At 42.0% G+C, this 19,379-nt stretch overlaps 1 protein-coding gene across 18 annotated transcripts in view; it reads left to right on the plus strand.

The window, feature by feature from the left end:
• SLC8A1 (solute carrier family 8 member A1) overlaps nt 1–19,379 on the plus strand; it is a 385,605-nt gene that overhangs the window by 348,260 nt on the left and 17,966 nt on the right. For all 18 annotated transcript variants that reach the window (XM_059188495.1, XM_059188497.1, XM_059188503.1 and 15 more), the window contains one exon: nt 9,577–9,852. In XM_059188495.1, the coding sequence (XP_059044478.1) occupies nt 9,577–9,852 (276 nt within the window). The remainder of the gene's footprint in view (nt 1–9,576; nt 9,853–19,379) is intronic.

Below are 19,379 nucleotides of genomic sequence, written 5' to 3' on the forward strand. Positions count from 1 at the left end.
GTCATGATCTCAGGGTCATGATCTCAGAGTTGTGGGATTGAGCCCCACATGGGGCTCCACAGTCAGGGGGCTGTCTTCTGGAGATCCTCTCTCTCCCTCTCTCTCTGCCCCTCCCTTATGCATGCTCTCTCTTGCTAAAATAAACACACCTTTTATAAAAATGATATATGCAGAGGATTATTTTAAGAAGGATCATTATTGGGGGCACCTGGGTGGCACAGTCACTTGAGCATCTGACTCAGCTCATGATCTCAGGGTTGAGAGATCAAGCCCCAAATTTGGCTCCACGCTCAGCATGGGGTCTGCTTGATATTCTCTCTCTTCCTTTGCCCCTCCACCCCCCACCACACACATTTTCTGTCTCTCTCTTTATCAAAAAAAAAAAGGTGGGGGGGGTGGTTATTTTCTAATTAAACTTTTCATAAAACAATGCCAAATGAGCTTAGATTTTTATCAGAACAGATTTGTGCTGGACAAACCACAGAGAATTTTTTCCTCCAGCAACAGTGGGTCAAGTAATTTTAGCGAAGTGGTGGGAAGAGTTTTAGCTCTCATAAGCACATCACTTAAACTCTTCGAGACTTGGTTTCACTTTTAAAATGGAGAAAGTAATACCTACTTGAGCAGGTTGTTGGAGGATGGAGATTAGGTGGGATGTATATATTTACGCACGTACATGAAGGTAGGCACTCGGGAAGGGAACGTGACCTCTTAGCTTAATCACAGCAGCAGCATCTTACGGGAATCTGGATGGGTCCCTGTGCTGCTCTGCTTGTGGGGCAGGTTTTGGTACACATCTAACCTTATATAAATTTCAGCGTTTTCCTAGAACATAACATTGAGCTGTTTGTTGAAAATTACAGGGTTATTGCTGCCCAAACAGTTTCTCCAAAGCTCCACTGCCTACACTCTAGGAGGCTAATTCAGACGCAGCTGCTGATATTTACAAAGTGTTATCAGAGCCCTCAGGCCGATCTTAGAACCTGGTGTGCTCACAAACCACCCACTGTAACTAAACCATCAAAACTAGCAGGAGGCATCTAGACTTGCTGAGTGTCAGTTCTCGTCGAAAGTTTATTTCTTAGGCACTCACGTCTGTGGAGAGCCTGCTTCCCTATTGTAGGAGCCTGGAATTCTTGTTAATCCTACAACCAATAATAGGTAAGAGTACACTGAACTTCAAGGTATTTAGCCTGATATGGAGTTATTTTACAAAAACAAAGCTTGGGGCAAAACCACATGAAATCCTAGTTACATGAACCTAGGATCATTTAGGAACACTCAGTTCACGTAGAGGAACTCTTTAAGCAGAGAAAGAGGCAAGCTACACTGTTGGTTTTCAGCTTTAAACTGATTCGTTTTGCTAGAATCAAACTTACATGGAACTGGAACTCCTTCGTGGGTTGTTTTTCAATTTTGACACTGGCCACATTTGCTGAGAAATATTTCTGACACATTAGATATCTCTTGGGTCAACCATCCTAACAAGGTCCGTAATGGCCTGAGCTGGTGAAGATTCTGTTCATTCATCCAGGGGTTCATCTGTCTCAGACAAGGTGAGATGTTATTCACAGAGAGTGAATCACCTTCTTGTGTCCCTTCTCGCACTGTCGTGTATCCCAGGCCCCTCGTCCCCCAACGTATGGACTGAAACCAGCACTGATCCTATAGAGCAGAGCAGCCCATACCATTCTCTGGCTTGGAACTGGGGGATGGGGATGATTAACAAGGCCTATGTAGGTGTCCTCTCCCTCCCAGAGCAGGCCAGCAGTCCAAGTTACAAATCTACAGCAGTCTTGAACTCACATTTTGTGCACAGTGGTGTTGCTATCCAATGCATTTATTTACCTTGGGACATAGAATTAGAGACCAGTCAAGTATCCAGGAGTAAACTACATACACTTAGATGTGGGCATACAGGCACACTGTATTCTAGACTCTGAGTGTCCACACCAATTCACATCCCCACTAGCTGGTGAAGAAGGACCTCTCAGCGTACCCCCAGGCTTGCTCGCAGGCCTCTGCCTGCAGGGACTAGAGCAGTAAGACTAGAGACCAACAGCGAGCCTCACGCCCTCCCCAAGGACAACTAGCTTCTCAGGGACTTCTCCACATTCCAAATACATTTCAAAGAAAGCTTTAAGAAGGAAAGTTCTTAGAAAGAGCCGGCATGATATCAATTACTGGTATTCTAATACCAGTTTTACTGTACTGAAAAGACAGTAAGGAGTCACTTATCTTAAAGAGAATACGCACAAGTTGAACATTGTACGGTTGCGGGGCACCTGGGTGGCACAATTGGTTAAGCATCTGGCTCTTTGTCTCAGCTTAGGTCATGATCTCAGGGTCATGAGATCAAGCCCCACATCAGGCTAGGTGCTCTGTGCACAGTCTACTTAAGACTCTGTCTCCCTCTCCCTCTGTTCCTCCTGTCCCCCCCCCCCAAATAAATAAATAAGTCTTAAAAAAAGAAAATTGTGTCCCCAGCCGTCAATTATACTAGTGTAAGAAATGGAAGACAGGAGCTAGAAATGGCACTGAAAGAGTTGTGGATTTATAGGTGTAAGTTATAGGTAGGCTGTTTGTGAGGTGGCTACCAAAAGGCCAATGTGTACATTAATGAAAGGGAATAGTGTCCAGAATGCAAAAGGCAAAAGACCTTCCCCGATGCAGGTGAGTTAGGTGTCTTAAAGTTACACTCAGCGCCACACATCATATTCTATGATTCTATGACTTAGTGCTCAGAGGACCATGGCCAGCCTGATGAAGGAATGTGGAGCAAGGATTGAGGTTGAAACGGGAGTAGCCAGCTTCAGCTGCCTGGAGGAATGGCATGCGGAGCAAGACTGGACCTTTTCCATTGGCCTGTGGTCCTATGGGGTCTGGGCAAATGAATAGAACCTAACAGCTAGAGCCACTAAAACTTGGGTTGTGAGATCGTGAATTCTCTAATAGCTAAGACTCTGAGGTTTGGCACAGGTGACCATTCGGTAGGCAGATTTTAAAGGAATGTAGAGAGTTGACCTTATCAAGCTCTGAAACCCTCCCAAAGCTTTAAGTCCAAGTATTTTCCAATACCCACATGTTTCATTTGATAAAAGCAAAGGCCTGCATTCTTTTCTTCTGTGCTTTGACAATGCACAGATTTAGGAATCTGAGTAAATTGTGTTTTGAGATCTGTCTTGATAATGAATTATCTTGCAATATGGCTGGTGGAAAAATTGCTGATACCGTCTACTTTTCATAAGAGAATATATACGTAAGTACTTCCCAACTATTAGGTTAGAGGAAAATGTTTACAGCTCTTCTCCAAAATCCAGAACAAAAGGTAAATTCTTGTTTGGGGATGAATCTTTGTGTTACTGAATTTAGTGGCAAATAGAAACTGTTATGAGTGGGAAGAGATGAATAAATGTTTTCTCACTAGAAATAAGAAAGAAGCACATAGAAGGGGAAATGGAGAGAAAAGTTTTTAGATCCCTGAGTGAGCAAGACAGGGTTTAACTCAAGCCCTCATGTATCAGATGGGGGAAGAGAGGGAGGGAGAGACACTAGAAAGCAAGAGAATAAAAAATTCAATCAAATCACAGTTTGTCATGTTTCCTCTTAAAATGAGGAGGGGTGCCTTTACAGATTGCTAAGGTTTCTTTTATCTTAAACATCTATAATGCTATCAGAAGCTTTGAAAGCAAAGAGAAATGGAAGTCTACAACTGAAAAGAAGAAATCTTCTTGTAATTACTTTGTATTAGGTTGCAAAAAAAAAAAAAAAAAAAAAAAAAAGCCGATAGCTATGGAGGAGAAAGCCCATTCAATCAGGTAAGCTTGTTAATTTGTTTGAAGGCAACAAATCTTTGTGCTCAGAAACTAAAGAGACACAAAATCAAATCAACCCCACTTGGGAAAAAAAAAAAAAAAGGAATAGTATTTCATAAAGAAATTAGGCCCAAAACAATATGTGTTGAATGGAGAAAACCAGTGTGGTGATCTAGCTTCACTAGCTTCACAGTTAACTGATTTGTACATTACATGGGGCTGTTGAGTAACACTTGCTGGGCTCAGATCATATGGATAACAGTGTGACCGGCAGATGTCATTATATCCATCTGTCATACTCCTGGAAAGCATCTGATCATTCTCATTATTTCCTTAGTTGGAGGATACTCTAATAAAATAAAAAATGGACTAATCATAGGTAAATACCTAAAAATAATTGAAAGCCAGACCCTTCCTTAGGTTCATAGCAGCATGCTATTCCCCAAACTGCCTTCCCCAATGTAGTCCAGTTTCCCAAATTCTAGAGTGAAGAGCTAGATATAAACCAGGGTGTTTGATTCAAAAACGACATGGTTGACCTTTGACAGTTAGAAATGGAAACAAGAACTTGTTCTACTCAAGTAGAGATTGCAAAATGGTCACAACCATGATGCCCTCCATTTGTTTATTCTTTTCTGTGTTTAGTTGGTCCCCAAGGTCTTGAGAAAGATCATAATATGGCTGACTCTACTAAAAATGTATCCTATCTAGAAAATAAATTACAAAACAAACATGGTGCATCAGTATTTTCAAAGTCCTAAAAAAGGCAACATTTTATCTGTATAGCACTAGGCATTAAGAGTATTCTCAAATGCAACTTTGAATCAAGATGTGAATGATGTTATGCTCAACTTGCATCAACAAGACATCATGTGTAACAAAATGTTCCCTGGGCTGTTAGGCCAAATCCCAACTCAGTCACTTACCAACTCTGTGATTATTTTAGAAAGTCACATAAACTCTCCGAACTTTAGGTTTTTCCTATGCACAATGAGATTCATAATGCTTACCTTGCAGCATTATTGTAAGGATTAAATAAGATCAGGTATGTGAAAAAGTTTAGTGCCTATCGCTTAGAAAACACCCTGTTGTGCTCCTCCCTCCGTTCCTTTCTCCCTTTCTTTTCTTAAAATCAAGCAGCTTGGGGAAGCAGTGGTGATGATGACTCATTCAAACAGAATATAGATTCTGTGAAATCAGGATACTCAGATCACATTGATTTGCTGCCTGCCTTCTGACAAGTAACAGTGATGGACTATGGCACAGATGTCTGTAAGGGGTTCACAGTTTTTTTTTTTTTTTTTTTTTTTTTTTTTTTTTTTTTTTTTAATTTTTTATTTTTTATAAACAACAGTTATACAAAAGACTTTCACATGTCCTCTTCCAGTCCTCACAATAGCTCTCTAATGTGGAAGTTAGGAAACTCAGTTGACAGATGAGGAGCTGAGGTTCAGGAAGTTCAAGTCCCGCTCCCAGACAAGCTCTGAGAACTAGAAATTGTGGTAAGTCTTCTGACCTAAGTGTCCACTGCACCCCAGTGGTCTCTTTCGCCGACTGTCAAAGCGCTCCCTGAAGGGAAACCCTGAGCACCTCTGCAGGGACACGCACCAACACCTGGTCTACATTAGATGCTCAGTTACCTGCAGGTGTCCAGCCCTGGGTTCCCTGTCATGATCACTTGTGCTGATGCTGATTTTGTTCTCATGTTCCAGGGTGGGGTCCACCCAAGTTCTGTTAGGTCAGCAGTTGAAGTGATGCATTCTCTTCTGTTTTAATGATTTGGCTACTTTTGTAGTTATATTTAGGAAGTCCAACCTGTCTCAAGGAAACCATTTGAAGGGCCATGGGAAGGATTAATCGAATGCAGCTTGTTATCTTTCCATTAGGGGAATCCATAAAGCTGAAAAAGAAGGATTCTGAGATAAGAAGATCCTTCTCGTAGGATCCTATAAAAGGAAACTGCCCCCGCCCCCCAAACTGCCTGCTCCTTTACTAATGCAGAGGAGGGACTTGAAAGTATTACATGGCCTCCAGTAAGCCTGAGCGGGCGCACATACTGGCAGATTACTCTCTTTGCCATCACATAAAAGATGCTCCAGGTGTTTCATTTTTAATTTTCCACTGTTCTTTGCAAGGACCAAACTTTTAAGTACAGCCCTGGTGGTGGTGGATGGACATCCTACTTCTTTTTCCCGCTCCAAGACAACGTAATTGTGCATCGTACAGGGCAGTCTGCAGTCATTTTTAATATTTAAAGGGCATCTGAGTTGGAGATTAAAATTTATGAAGAACAGTGTGATCCCAGGGAAGAGGATAGGAAGCCATTTCTACTTTCAAATGTAATAAAACAGATGGACGTCCCATTCCAGACATAAGTGCTACAATATTTCAGATACCTTATGATGCTGGAAACCTACCAAAGGAAATTTGTCTCTCTGCCCCTTTTGGTGCGTGCGTGTGCATGTACACGCATGTGTGCATGCATGTACACACACACTTGTTTTGCATTGCACACATATAGATCATGAAGATAATTCCAGAGGGCAAGATTCAATTTTGTTTCTAAAAGCCTAGACTGTAACCTCAGGACCCAGCATGTTGACTAACCAATTAAGTAATAACAAGGAAACACAGTAGAATACTAAGTGGAAGACAATAAAGCTAACTACCATGCTCATCATTATCTTGAAATACCCTTACTTGGAAGAGATGATCTAATTATTCCCTTGTGCATCTCTCATGCGAAAGGTGTTATTATTTCCATCTTGAAGACAAATATAATGTCTACTCTCGATTTATAAGTGTCATTTCTTCTGAGAAGCTTCACTATTTGCTTTCTGGCTAATCTTCATACTATGAGTCTCAGCCCAAATTAAGTAATTTTGTAGAATTAGAGGCAGAATTATCTGTTTCCATAAGTGATTAAAATTCAGTGTTTTCCAACTTGTTTTAATCATATACCCTATGTAGTTTCAAAATGTCCAAAAATATGGAATATAGGAACTTATAAGGATCATATACAAAGTGAATATAGCCATAAAGTCTAGTGCTTTCCCTGAGTTTTTGTAGGGTGTGAGCAACTCTTCCCTCTTTGGGATGCAGAGATAATTTAGCCCAGAACATGTGCTTTTATCTAAAATTATCTTTTGCTTTCAGGCAAGATATTAGAAATATGTAACCATATAGCATGGCACTATAGGAAGCAGTGATTAAAAGGGAAGTAGAGGCACATTAAAATTTTAAGGGTTTATTTGAGCAAATATATATTCAAATCAGGCAGATTCCAGCCTACGTGGTTTAGGGACACTGCCGACCGGAGGGAGGGGAAAGGCTTTTGAGGAGCAGAGGCGGAAATAAAGCAAGGAAATTATTTGATTGGCTATAGCTTAAGTGGTTGCCTTACTTGGTAAAGCCTGGGTGGCTCTTGGGTTGGTTGCTCTAAAACTATGTTTCCTCGGATACAAGTGTATTGACTGAAATTCACATGGCTTTGGTTGTGATTTGCCTTCATAGATCACCCAGGCATCAGAGCCACCTCTGTCGCAGGGCCACCATCAGTCACTTTAACATGGTCAACAATGCTGTCTTACTCTAGTTAGTCATACACTTTCCTACTAGCTGGCCTGACTTGCGTTCCTGCCTTCCGGAGTCTCCAAAGGTCACTCTGTTCATCTGCCGGGGGCTTCCTCCCAACACTTCGCTGGAGACGGTCCAAAACCTGAAAGAGGAAACTGTTTTCTCCACAGATCCCCAGAGTTTGCTTGCATAATAATTCTGACCATGTGCTCACGGAAGAGCGAGCCATGGCCTCGTCTCTCTTCCTGTGACATGACCAGTGACAAACGGAGATATTCCTCTTTTTGTGTTTTACGAGAGGCACGGTTTCCTCCAAGGTCCTCTGCCTTAAGGGTTTTCCCAGTAATGATGTGTACCAGATGGCCTCACCACCGAGTGCCTCACAGAGAACTCACGTATTTGCTCCTTGCTGGTAATCTCAGGTCACACAGTCAGCTGGGAAGTCTGACAGCCTCACCTGCTGCCAATGGCATCAGTTGGACAAAGGAAAGTAGGTCCCTGTTGACAAGGTTTGGGGCCGAGAGTGGAGGTGAACAAAGTCCTCGAGGGCTGGGGAAGCCTGGGTGGCTCAGTGGGTTAAGCCTCTGCCTTTGGCTCAGGTCATGATCCCAGGGTCCTGGGATCGAGCCCCGAATCGGGACCTACTTAGTGGGGAGCCTGCTTCCCTTCCTCTCTCTCTGCCTGCCTCTCTGCCTACTTGTGATCTCTGTCTGTCAAATAAATTTTAAAAATTTAAAAAAAAAAAAAAAAAGACCTCGAGGGGTTCTTTCCAAAATGGCACAAAACACGTGAATTTATGTTTGCCACCACTCCGAGAAGAGCTGACATTCAGTATCCCAATTTTAAAATAATGTGAGTGGGGATTATATCCCATTATTAAATGAAGTCTCTGTTTTAGAACATTGCTATTGATTTCCTGGTTCCTTTAAGTAGTAAGCTTGGTGCATTTCTTTATGCACCAATTATATGATGTAATTGGCAGAACTGGGTTGTGTGTACATGTATATATATTATGTAATTAGGGAGTTCTATAAAGTCAGCAGAGGTTCCTGCGTGCATTAATTCATTTAACAAGCCCTTAGCCTGCTTATCCCACATGTTGGAGATGGTACAGAACACTAGGGACACAAAAATGAACGAATTCCTGCCCTTGCTGGGCTCACAGTTAACTGGGGAGGAAAGGGTCTGGGTGACTAGTCTAGAGAGAGGTTGGTTGTCAACAATCACCTATGCCACTTCCCCTCTACTCTAACCCCAGTCCTCCAGTTTCTGATTCAGTGTAGCCGGGAATTTGCTTTTCCAACAAGTTCCCTGGTGAGGCTGATACTTCTGGTCCAGGGACCATAGTCTGAGAACCACTGATCTAGTGTCCCAAGTGTCAGAAGGCCAGGTAGGGAAGCTCTAAGGAGGAATTTCCAGCTCTGGTGGGAGGACAAAGGGGTTGTCCGAGGTTTCACAAAGGAAGTGAGTTTTAAAGGATCAGTGGAGAGGGAGAAGGGGGGAGGGATTAGGACATGCCAAACACATTTGGTTCTAAAAGACAAAATTAGGAGAGAGTACTTATAGTTTAAAAAAAGTGCAGATAATTTCCATTGGCTCAGATGAGGTTTGAGTTTGAAGTAATTGCAAGAGATGAAGCTGAAGACATATGTGGGGCCCGGGGCTATGACTGAGGGCCTGTCGAACACGGTCCTGTGGCTGAGTATTTAACCATGAATCCACAGAGCCTGGCTCCAAGCTGGAACAACCTTGGTTAGGAGAACTCCTGTCATCATTCTCTTTTATCAAAAGAGGGTTCTTTCTGACCCTGGCACAGGGCTTCCCAGTGTTTTGGAAGAAATCCTGTTCCTGTCCCTGAAATGACAACCTTCACTGGAGGGGATAGGACCATCGAAAGCATGTGTTGATTGCATACAACCAGAACTGGGGGGGGGGGGGGGGGGGGGCTTAAGTTTCTGCCATTGACCCATCAGCCACCGTGATGGGGTACGTCAGTAGCTTCATAATTCATTGGTTAATTATGATTGACTCTGAGCTTATGATTGAACCCTAAGCTTCAATCACCTCTAATGGCCTCCTGCTTACTCAGAGGCGAGGGATGACAAGATCTAGGAAGGCGGGGGTTGGAGAAAGGAAGACCACACTGAGCCCGGATTGCGACAGTATGTGCTTCTCCTCCCTCCAGGGGAAGACGACGACGACGACGAATGTGGGGAGGAGAAGCTGCCCTCCTGTTTCGACTACGTGATGCATTTTCTGACCGTGTTCTGGAAGGTCCTCTTCGCCTTCGTGCCCCCTACAGAATACTGGAACGGCTGGGCCTGTTTCATTGTCTCCATCCTCATGATCGGCCTCCTGACGGCGTTTATCGGAGACCTGGCTTCCCACTTCGGATGCACCATTGGCCTGAAAGATTCTGTGACTGCAGTGGTGTTCGTCGCACTCGGCACTTCGGTACCAGGTAGAGGATACGTTTCGTGTATGATTTCCCCCAGACGTGGCAGCCCATTCACCTTCTTGACCTTTTCTTTCTCACAGTTTCAAGGACTGTGATAACAGACAGGCCTAGAAAAGGCAAGAGCCCAGAGGTATAAATACTGTCCCCGCCAGAAGACTGTCACGGCAGTTTTCAAGGTTAGAAGGCTGGTCAGTTTCATCGTGATGACAGGAAAGCAGTCCCAGAGGGACTGCCTAGAGAGCACAGACTGGTTTGACGGCAAGATCGATAGATCAGCTCCCCGTTCCAGTTAGCACTTTCAAAAACACAAAATTATGAGTCATCCTGAAGCACAAGGTCTGTCTTTTATAGAGTTACTGACATTGGGTCATTTCCATGAAACTGTATTGGTTGGGTAACTGAGATAAATACATCCTGAAGACCTGATACCATATTCTCCTGACCCGAAAGTTAATGTAAATTAAAAAAAAAAAAAAAAAAAAAAAAAGACGTTGATCAGGACAGAGCAAAAGTAATCCCAGCCAAACCAAACAGGCCAAGTACACATTTTGTGGATGTCTTTTTGTGCATTCCTTACAAGCTAAAGTCTTCTAACAGTCTACAACCGTAGCTCATTATATTTGCCCAGACTTCTAAGAAATCATCCTCCCAAACATGAACTTGACAGCACTAATTTTCAAATTTCGGTGAGCATCAAAATTACCTGGGAACTTGTTTTTAAAAGGGCATCTTAACAATCCATAAACATAGTTGTTTTAATTGCATTTATTTAGGATTTATTTTCATGTCTGTCAGTGTTTTGTAGTCAGGAATGCTTTGTATCACATCTTTTGATAGATTTATTTCTAAGTATTTGAGGACTTTGGGTGCTATTATGATTGTCTATGTTATGTGTCAGTTTTTATTTATTTGTTGGAATACAATTAAATTTTATAGATAATCATTGTACCCAGTGACCTTATTAAAGTCATTTATTAATTAAAAACCCACCATCAACCTTTGGAGTCAGAAGGTCTAGAGGAAGGGCCCAGACATGTGTGTTTTAAGCTCACAGGTGATTCTGGTGCACATCAGAGCCTACTGTCACCAAAGTTCTAGTTGACATCCTGACAGACATCCAGGTAACCCTGGCTTTTGGTTTTGATGCTGAAAACAAGTGCACTTGAAATCACATATTTATCTCTTTGCTGGAATTCACTAATTGTTCTTCTGCACTCAGATATTTATCACGTCAGTGTCTCTGAGCCTTTCTTTACTTGTAAAATAGGGATAACCATACTGAACTTGCAGAGTCGTGACAAGGACTGGAGAAAACACCTATAAATGATGCATCTAGTAAAGCACTTAAAAAGTAGAAGGAGTTGGATTAAAACAACAGCTTTTGGTATTATTTATGAATTGCTGAGGGTGATCTGACCAGTGTAGATCTGATACTTGATCCTTGAGTAACCAGAAGGAACCTGTCCAGATGTAGAGTGGTGAGCCACTGCCCGTGGTGTTATCCAACTGATCCACCAAGGGGGTGTCCTCCTCAAGAGTCCTGACAAGGTTCTGGTGTCAGTGAGTTAACGGCGGACTCAGGGGACCTAGGGGGTCCTCGTACAACTGCCTTAGTGAGTAGAACCATGCGAAGTCTTCCAGTAGACTGCTGATCTCTCAACACCAGCTGTTTCTAGCAGTTTCCAATTTTGGTCTTTATTTTGATTTTTTTTTTCTGAAAATACCCAGAAATTTAACAAGCAGGAGGAAAGCCTTAAAATGTTCATATTGAGTTGTTTTGTTTAGAGAACATATACACCCAAAGGAACTAAACAAAACAGTTAGCCATCACTCTATGTCAGGTTACCATAGAAATATGTTTTAGAGGCTACTCTCCCTAAGGCTTAAATTACTGTATCAAATGGTACCCAGGTTAGCACACTCTTCTGGCCCTGGGTTTAACCCTTGAGGAGAATATGTGCAAATTATGCTAATGAAAGCAAAATTAGGTCTCTCATCAGAGTTACTCAAAATCAACCTACCTCTCCGGAAAGTCAGCAGTTGGTCCTACCAAATGCATCTTTGTTTGCCAAATGATAAAAAAAAAAAAAAAAAAAAAAGGCTTTTACTACATAAATCCTTGTTTCTAAAAATATACATTTTTAAAATTTCCCTGCTCCTCCTCTCAATACCTCAAAACAGACTCCTTTTCTTGTATACTAGTCTTCCAAAGTAGCTCTGTTCCTCTCTTGTATTAAACTCTCTTGAAAAGTGTGGCCGCCATACCATATCATTAATTTTTATTTTTTCCTGTAAAATGAAATGTGGATTACACTAAACCTTCGTGTACAAACCTCATTTGTTCTGCCACTTAAAACCAGCTCAGAATCCAGGCAGGGGCAAGAAGAGGTAAGAAAACCTGTTGGAGAATACAACAGAAACAAAATGGTTTCCCTTCACCGCCATAAACTCTTCCCATTGGGAAACAGATTTCTTTGCTCTGTTACCAAGAGAATTCCTGTAATTTGCTGTGGTGTGAGCTGTGCAGCATGTTTTCCACACAGTGTAGTCACAGGTGATCTCATAATCATATTTATATAAACAGACACCCCCCCAAAAAACTGTGCAGATTGAACAAGATGCTGAACAAACATAATATTTCTGACTTTATTCTTGAACCCTGATGATTCAGAGCAGTGCTTTATTACCTCTCTGACTCCTCAAAAACAACAACAACAACAACAACAACAAACTATTATTCCCAGATGACAAAGCCCAGTTGCTACCGGTGGAAAAGAGACTAATTCTTTTCACTCACAGCTTACCACTAAAGGGCATTGGTCCTGAGGCCCAGTTTTTTTAAAAAATCAAATCTTTAAAAAAAAAAAGAGAGAGAGAGAGAGAGAGAGAGAGCAAGAGCCTACTTTTCCTGAATCACCCTCTGCAGAACTCCTTGTCTGGAGAAGAGGGGCTTCCTGAATGGTCTTCTTCTACCTTTAAATGTTGGAGTAAGTAGAGTATGGTCTCTTCCCCATCTGGAAGCCTGACCCGTCACATCAGTCTTCGTGGCTTAACTGCCACCAACACGCTAATGATTACCAAATGTTTATCCCAGCCTCGTCTTTTCGGAGTTCTAGAGTCACATGTCAATTGCCTTCCCTATATTGATGCTGGATGTGTAATGTGGGGCTCCAAATCACCATGCCCAAAGTAGAACTGCTTATTTCCACTACCCATGGCCGTATCCTTCAACCAAACCTGTTCCTTCCAGATCTTGCCTTTTTTCTGGAAAACAGTATCATCATCTAAAACAGTATGATCACACTGATCATCATCATCATCATCATCATCATCATCGGTAACATATCAGCCGTGTCCCTGATTCCTTTTTCCTCATCCCCACAGTCAAGACATTCATAACTCCTACAGATCTTAACCTCTACAGTGCATCTTGACGGGACCCATTTAGCTCTCTCTCCACCACCAAGTCCTGGTAGGCCGTTCTCTTGGATCCCTGCAGAGGCCTCCTCTCTGTCTCCATGCTTCTGCTGAGGATTGTTTTAAGATGCAAATCAGACTGCATTTCTGCCTACAATCTTCCGTGGGCTCCTTACACAGGACAAACGTCAGAAGTATCCCCCTGGCTTACAAAGACCTATGTGATTTGGGCCCTGACTGTCTTTCCATTCTGTTTTCCCCCTTCCCCACTGTTCTTGAGCCCCACTGGTTTTGTTTACTGTCCTCCGTGCCCCAGGCTCACTCCTTTCTCAAGGTTGCACTCACTGTCTAAAATGCCCTTTCTTCTCATTGACACAAGACTGGTTCTTTGTCTTCAAGTAGATCTCATCTTAAAAATCACTTCATCAAAGAGACCTTTCCTAACCACCAATGTGAAGCATCTTATATCACCTTCTTTTCTTTTTTTTTTTTTTTTAAGATTTTATTTATTTATTTGACAGGCAGAGATCACAAGTAGGCAGAGAGGCAGGCAGAGAGAATGGAGGAAGCAGGCTCCCTGCTGAGCAAAGAGCCTGATGCGGGGCTCGATCCCAGGACCCTGGGATCGTGACCTGAGCTGAAGGCAGAGGCTTTAACCTTACTGAGCCACCCAGGTGCCCCTTCACCTTATTTTCTATAGAGTCTTTATTACTTTCTGGACATTGCGTTTGGTTTTGAATGTTATTGTCTACCTCTCCCCGCTGAAATGTAAGCTTCGTGGAAAAACCCTGCCCTTTCAATCTCTCATTATCTTTGGCTTCTAAAATCATGCCTAGCAAATACATAAGTAATGGAATTGTATATGCCCATGTGCTTGTGTGTTTATGCAGATGTGCTTTGTCTATAAATGAATGTACACATCAGTCATTTACACATCAGTACGAGTTACTTAAATCAGATGGCTTTCTTAACACCTAGAGGCAAAAAAGAATTCAAGTTATGATTGAGGGAGATGTGCCGTACATACTTTTGTACTGGGACTTATTCTTGGGGAATATATCTGGGTAGGTTATTGTGGTAAGAAGGGCATGTGTAACTTAGGAGCATGGAGTCTCCACTTTCACAATTTGGCTATGCTGGAAAGTGTGATGAGGCGTGAGATAGGTTGTCCCTTCTTCATTCTTTTCTCTGCTATCATCCCTGCTTTTAAGATCCCGAAATCAGGCCAATACTTTTAAAACTTTTGATACATTCTGTGTAGTGCTAAATAGGAAATTTTGCAGTAGCCTGACTTGGGTCCATAACTAGTTACATCAGATTGTTTCTATAGAACACAGGGTCAAAATTCAAGAGAAATTAATCCAACAAGAAATTAATCCAAAAATGGCTAGAACCCAGCCATTTTTGTAGTAGGCGTTATCTGTATCGTACAACTTTTTAGCTTAAAATTATTTACTTGGATAATACTGGGTATATTGGGTCAAGACATCCCAGCTTCTATATCATGTTCAAAACGTGGTTTTTCTTTCATCTGTTGCTCTACTAGAGTCAAGTAGAAGCAAGCATCCTTCCTTAATTACAGAGAAATCTCTTAGATGTTAAGGAGTTGGGAATATTGTTACGTCACTCAGTTCTGCCTTGGTCTTTCTCCATACATCTTGATTAAGGCTTGTGCCTGAATCTCACCTACTACCCTGTATAATTTTCAATTATGAGTTGTTTACTCCTAGGACCACAACACTTTAAAAATTGGGTATCATAGAGCTGTTTCTTAGCCTCTGGCATTGTTGGATTTTCTGTTCATTTCCAGTGTTTTAAATATTCTTTACGTTTTGTTAAGTAGGAATTATTTCACTGTAGAAATTTTAAGTCATGAAGGGAAAGAAAATAGATGATTTTAGGCATTTTTTCCCATTCTGTATATAGAAACTTTGGTTAAAAATAAGAGAGAAACTGTGTGCTATTTTAAAGTTACATTACTTCCGGATTTCTAACTATCATAGGAAGAATTTGACAAAACCTGGTTATCCTAGCTAGTCCCTACATTCTCTTAGCACAGTATCAATGACAGTAAACTGAGGGGATACAGGTATGGGAGCATTAGAGCTCAATCCAGGAACGCTGGACTTCCAACCATTACTCATTGTATGACTCAAATTGAATTTTTGACTCAGCCTTGGTTTTCTTGCCTGTAAAACAGGCATGTATTAAGCAGAGTTGATGAGAGGATTAAGCAATATGGGCCTCAGAGCACTTTGTCAGCTGAAAATTGGTATTAATCCAGGAAATAATTACACTGACATCGACTCTCAAAACGTCAAAAGGAATAGAAACCATCAGAAACGAGAATGAGTAGGATAAGTTTTATGAGCAGAGGTGGAAATTTTAAAATATTTACATCACTCCACCATGTGCTAGGCATGCGCACTGTATTTACATGATCTGTTATATTGTTTAGGTTATTTCATTAAGTGATAGGAAGTGATTTTGTCCCCCCCTGAGGTTTACTATTTATTTTTTGTTCCTTAAACCCTTCTCCTAAAAATGAGTTTTATTTTTTACTTCTTTAATACTGTACTAGAAAACACTATTTGTTTTGCAGAAGAAAGAATCGCTATGGATGGTTAACATGTTTTGGGTTTTAGTTTCCCGACCTATAATAACTCTAAAAATTACAATACTATATCATATACTTGAGTAATAGGACATTGCAATTTATTATATCTTGCTGCTCTATTTCCACTGGATCCTAAAGTAACTTGTATGGTTTTACACGTTGTATATGGCAATCTGAAGGGATCACCATAATCTAAATGATACTCCTGGGTATGTACAGGGTACCACACCCATGGATGTATATAGTGGTGGCCCTGTCTAAAAGTCACTTTATTGCATAAAGAAAATAAGCACCAAAGTCCTTAGTTAACTAGGAAATTAAGGCTCAAGAGAATAAATGATTTGCTCATATCCAGTTCAAGTTTCAGTCAATGACAAATCGTGTCTCTATTATAATCTGTACTCGACCACTCTCATCCCACCTTGATTTCACTTTTTTTAAAGTAAGCATTCTATACATTCTTCCTCACATACCTTATAATTTGGGGAAAATTACTTCTTTCTTTGCTTCCATTTAGTATTTTCCATTTTTAAAGCATACAGCAGGATTATACGCAAGCTCTTTGGGGCCAGGCACTATCATTATTCTCTTTGGCATGGAAAACACCTAGTAGAATACATGCTTCCAAAACTTTCAGAAACGGTAAAGGCCTATTTCTATACCCATAAACAGTTAGCATTTCTTACACATAAAAATTTAAACACTAAGACCATGGGAAACCCTTTTAAATCTGTTCAGCTCTGACTTAGCTGGCAAAAAAAAAAGCCAAGGTAATCCACATGAGCATAGCCATGCATTGCTAATGGAAGTGACCACAAGAGGAGGTCTGGTCATTCTGCACCAAGACCAAAGATTTTTATGATACAAGGCTGGCCAGCCACTGGGGTCAGTAAGACCCAAGAAAGACATATTGGGGATGTTCTCCCAGCAGTAATGTTCTGCAAAGACTTACTGACCATTCTGGAAATCAAGCCTAGTCTTCTAAGTCTCTTAGCAGAAAGAAGTAGGAGCCCAGGAGTAGGAGCACTAGAGATAAGTGTCCAAGGCATCTATCCCTACACACACTCAGCCTACCCCTTACCGAACAAAAGAGATGGGGCCAGAAGGAAACACAGCACCCCACACAAATCAGATATTCTTCTCAGGGGAAATTGTATTCAGCCATTCGGAGATCTCACAGCCATCTGATCTACCCAGGAGAACCACAAGGAATCCGAGGGATGCCATCACTTCCTCTCCTTCCATCCTGCTTGAGACAGTGTTCTCATTTCTGGGCTCACAGATGAACTCATTAACTCTCTCAATATCAGAAAGATTATGCGAAATCTTCTTTAGTACAGTGTTCATGGAGATCCATCCACCAGGAGGTATAAAAGCACACGAGCTTTAGAGTCAGACGGACATGAGTTCGAACACACCCACGCCGCTTCTAAGATGTATGACACCTAGAGGCAAACTGCTCACCTCCTATCAGCCTTAGTTCCTTAACCTGAATAACAGGGGCATGAAAATCTGTCTCAGAGTTGTAGTGAGGATGACACGAGAGCACTTTAACCAAGTACCCAGCACAGGACCTCGCATATGACTGCTACTCCAAAAAAAAAAAAAGAGTTAGATCTCTTTTCTTTAAAAAAAAAAAATGTCTATCTGACACAGAGAGAAAGAGCACAAGCAGGGGGAGCAGCAGGTAGGCAGGAGAGGGAGAAGCAGGCTCCCCGTTGAGCAAGGAGCCCCATGTGGGGCTCAATCCCAGGACCCCTAAGGCAGCCACCGAACTGGCTGAGCCACCTCTCTTTGCTTTTCTACTTCACTGGACTGATACGTGGGTTTAGGCCTCCTGGTACTTAGCTACATCATAGCAAGTGAAAATAGCAAACCAAGTAAATTTGCAGCCTGGCTTCATTATGGTCCTGTGTAAGGAATCCTGGTGAGATGGACATTCCTAATTTTGTTCCTGTTTCCTGCCACTGTACTGTATCCTCTCTGAACTTAATCCTCTGAACACTGGCGTTTCAACTCAGCCACAGGCTGGAGAGGAAGTGCCGTAGCTACAGTGTGTATACATTTTTAATTGGATGATTAACATTTCACATCAGCTTAAATGGGAATGAAAACAGAATTGCTTTACTCTGCATCATGATTTCCCCACGGCTTTAATGTCTGCTCCCCCAAGAGGATCCTAAAGGGCAGGTGTATTTCATTTCCAGATACCCTAATAAGCAGTTTCTTTGCCACCAAGAAAGGTCAGCACTGCTGAAAACAGGCCCTCTGATCGTAGTCCGGCCAAGAGGCAGAGCCACCCAGGGACACAGCCAGAGCGCAGCACCACGCAGTACTAATCCTAGGCTTAGGACCTTACTCAGCCTCGTGCCGGGGACCAGAGAGCTGGAGGTAAAATGCTCCATATGTATCAGCACACTCTCTTACGAATAGGTGATGTCATAGCAGTTGAAAGCAGCTCACAAAAGCAAACATAAGGACAGAGCAAAACAAAGGAAGGCTGAATACTAGATTTCACAAGATTTGCTCCATAAATGGCACACGAACAGCCTGTTACCGAAACTGAAAAAACACTGGGCAGTAGACTCCAGGCAGCAGACCCAAAGCATCTTGTAAAAACCTGGGAAACACCCATTTCAAAACGATCCGTATCCTTTATTCTTATGGCCCAAAAGAAGAATTTGTGTTTAGTACTTTTGTTTTTTGTTTTTTTTTTGTTTTTTTTTTTTTTGCTGGCAGTTACAATCCTGGATTTGTCTCCAGGGCAGGACTGCGTGAACAGCGGGCAGGGAGCACGAGGCTGGGGGGGACCAAGATGCTGACCATGAGGTCCCCTCGTAGGGGGTCCAGGAGAATTCAGCGTGTGGAATGCCCAACAGGAAGCTCCATGGTCTTTAGATTAGGGCCCCAACCCCACGCCAGCCGCCTGCACTCAGTTCCACAAAAACCACAGTGTAGGAGAAGGGAAGCTAAAAATATTTCATCCTGGTCTTATCTGATCCTTCCTACAGAGTCTAGGTCACCCAAAGCAAGGACATTGGCAGAAACATCACCCCATTCAGCGGTGTGGATAATCAGTGTGTGTGTGTGTGTGTGTTTGTGTGTGTGTGTGTGTGTGTGTGTCCAGAGAGCGGGTGTTATGAATGTGCAATGTGGATGAATATAAATTTCCCCCCCTTTTTAGTCTCAAGGTATATTCCAAAGGGAGCCAATGTCAAGTGCCCTGAAGGCCTTAGACCTGTTTGCTCCAAGGGGATCCATGAGAGCACGGGTCTCCTACAGAGGACTTGTAAATAAGGTTGAGGTGGCAACTTTCATCTTTCTCCCTTCTCCCATTTGAAAATAAGATAATGAAAATGAAAAATTTCAAGAGCCACTTTTTTTGCATTTCTTTTCTTCCATAGTCAGGCCTCGGGCTGCATTTTTTAACAACTTTATTGAGACATAATATATATATACCAGAAATGTCCCTCATCGAGGGATACAGTTCAGTGAT

Source organism: Mustela lutreola, chromosome 9 (genome assembly GCF_030435805.1).
Source record: "Mustela lutreola isolate mMusLut2 chromosome 9, mMusLut2.pri, whole genome shotgun sequence".
Taxonomy (NCBI): Eukaryota; Metazoa; Chordata; class Mammalia; order Carnivora; family Mustelidae; genus Mustela; species Mustela lutreola.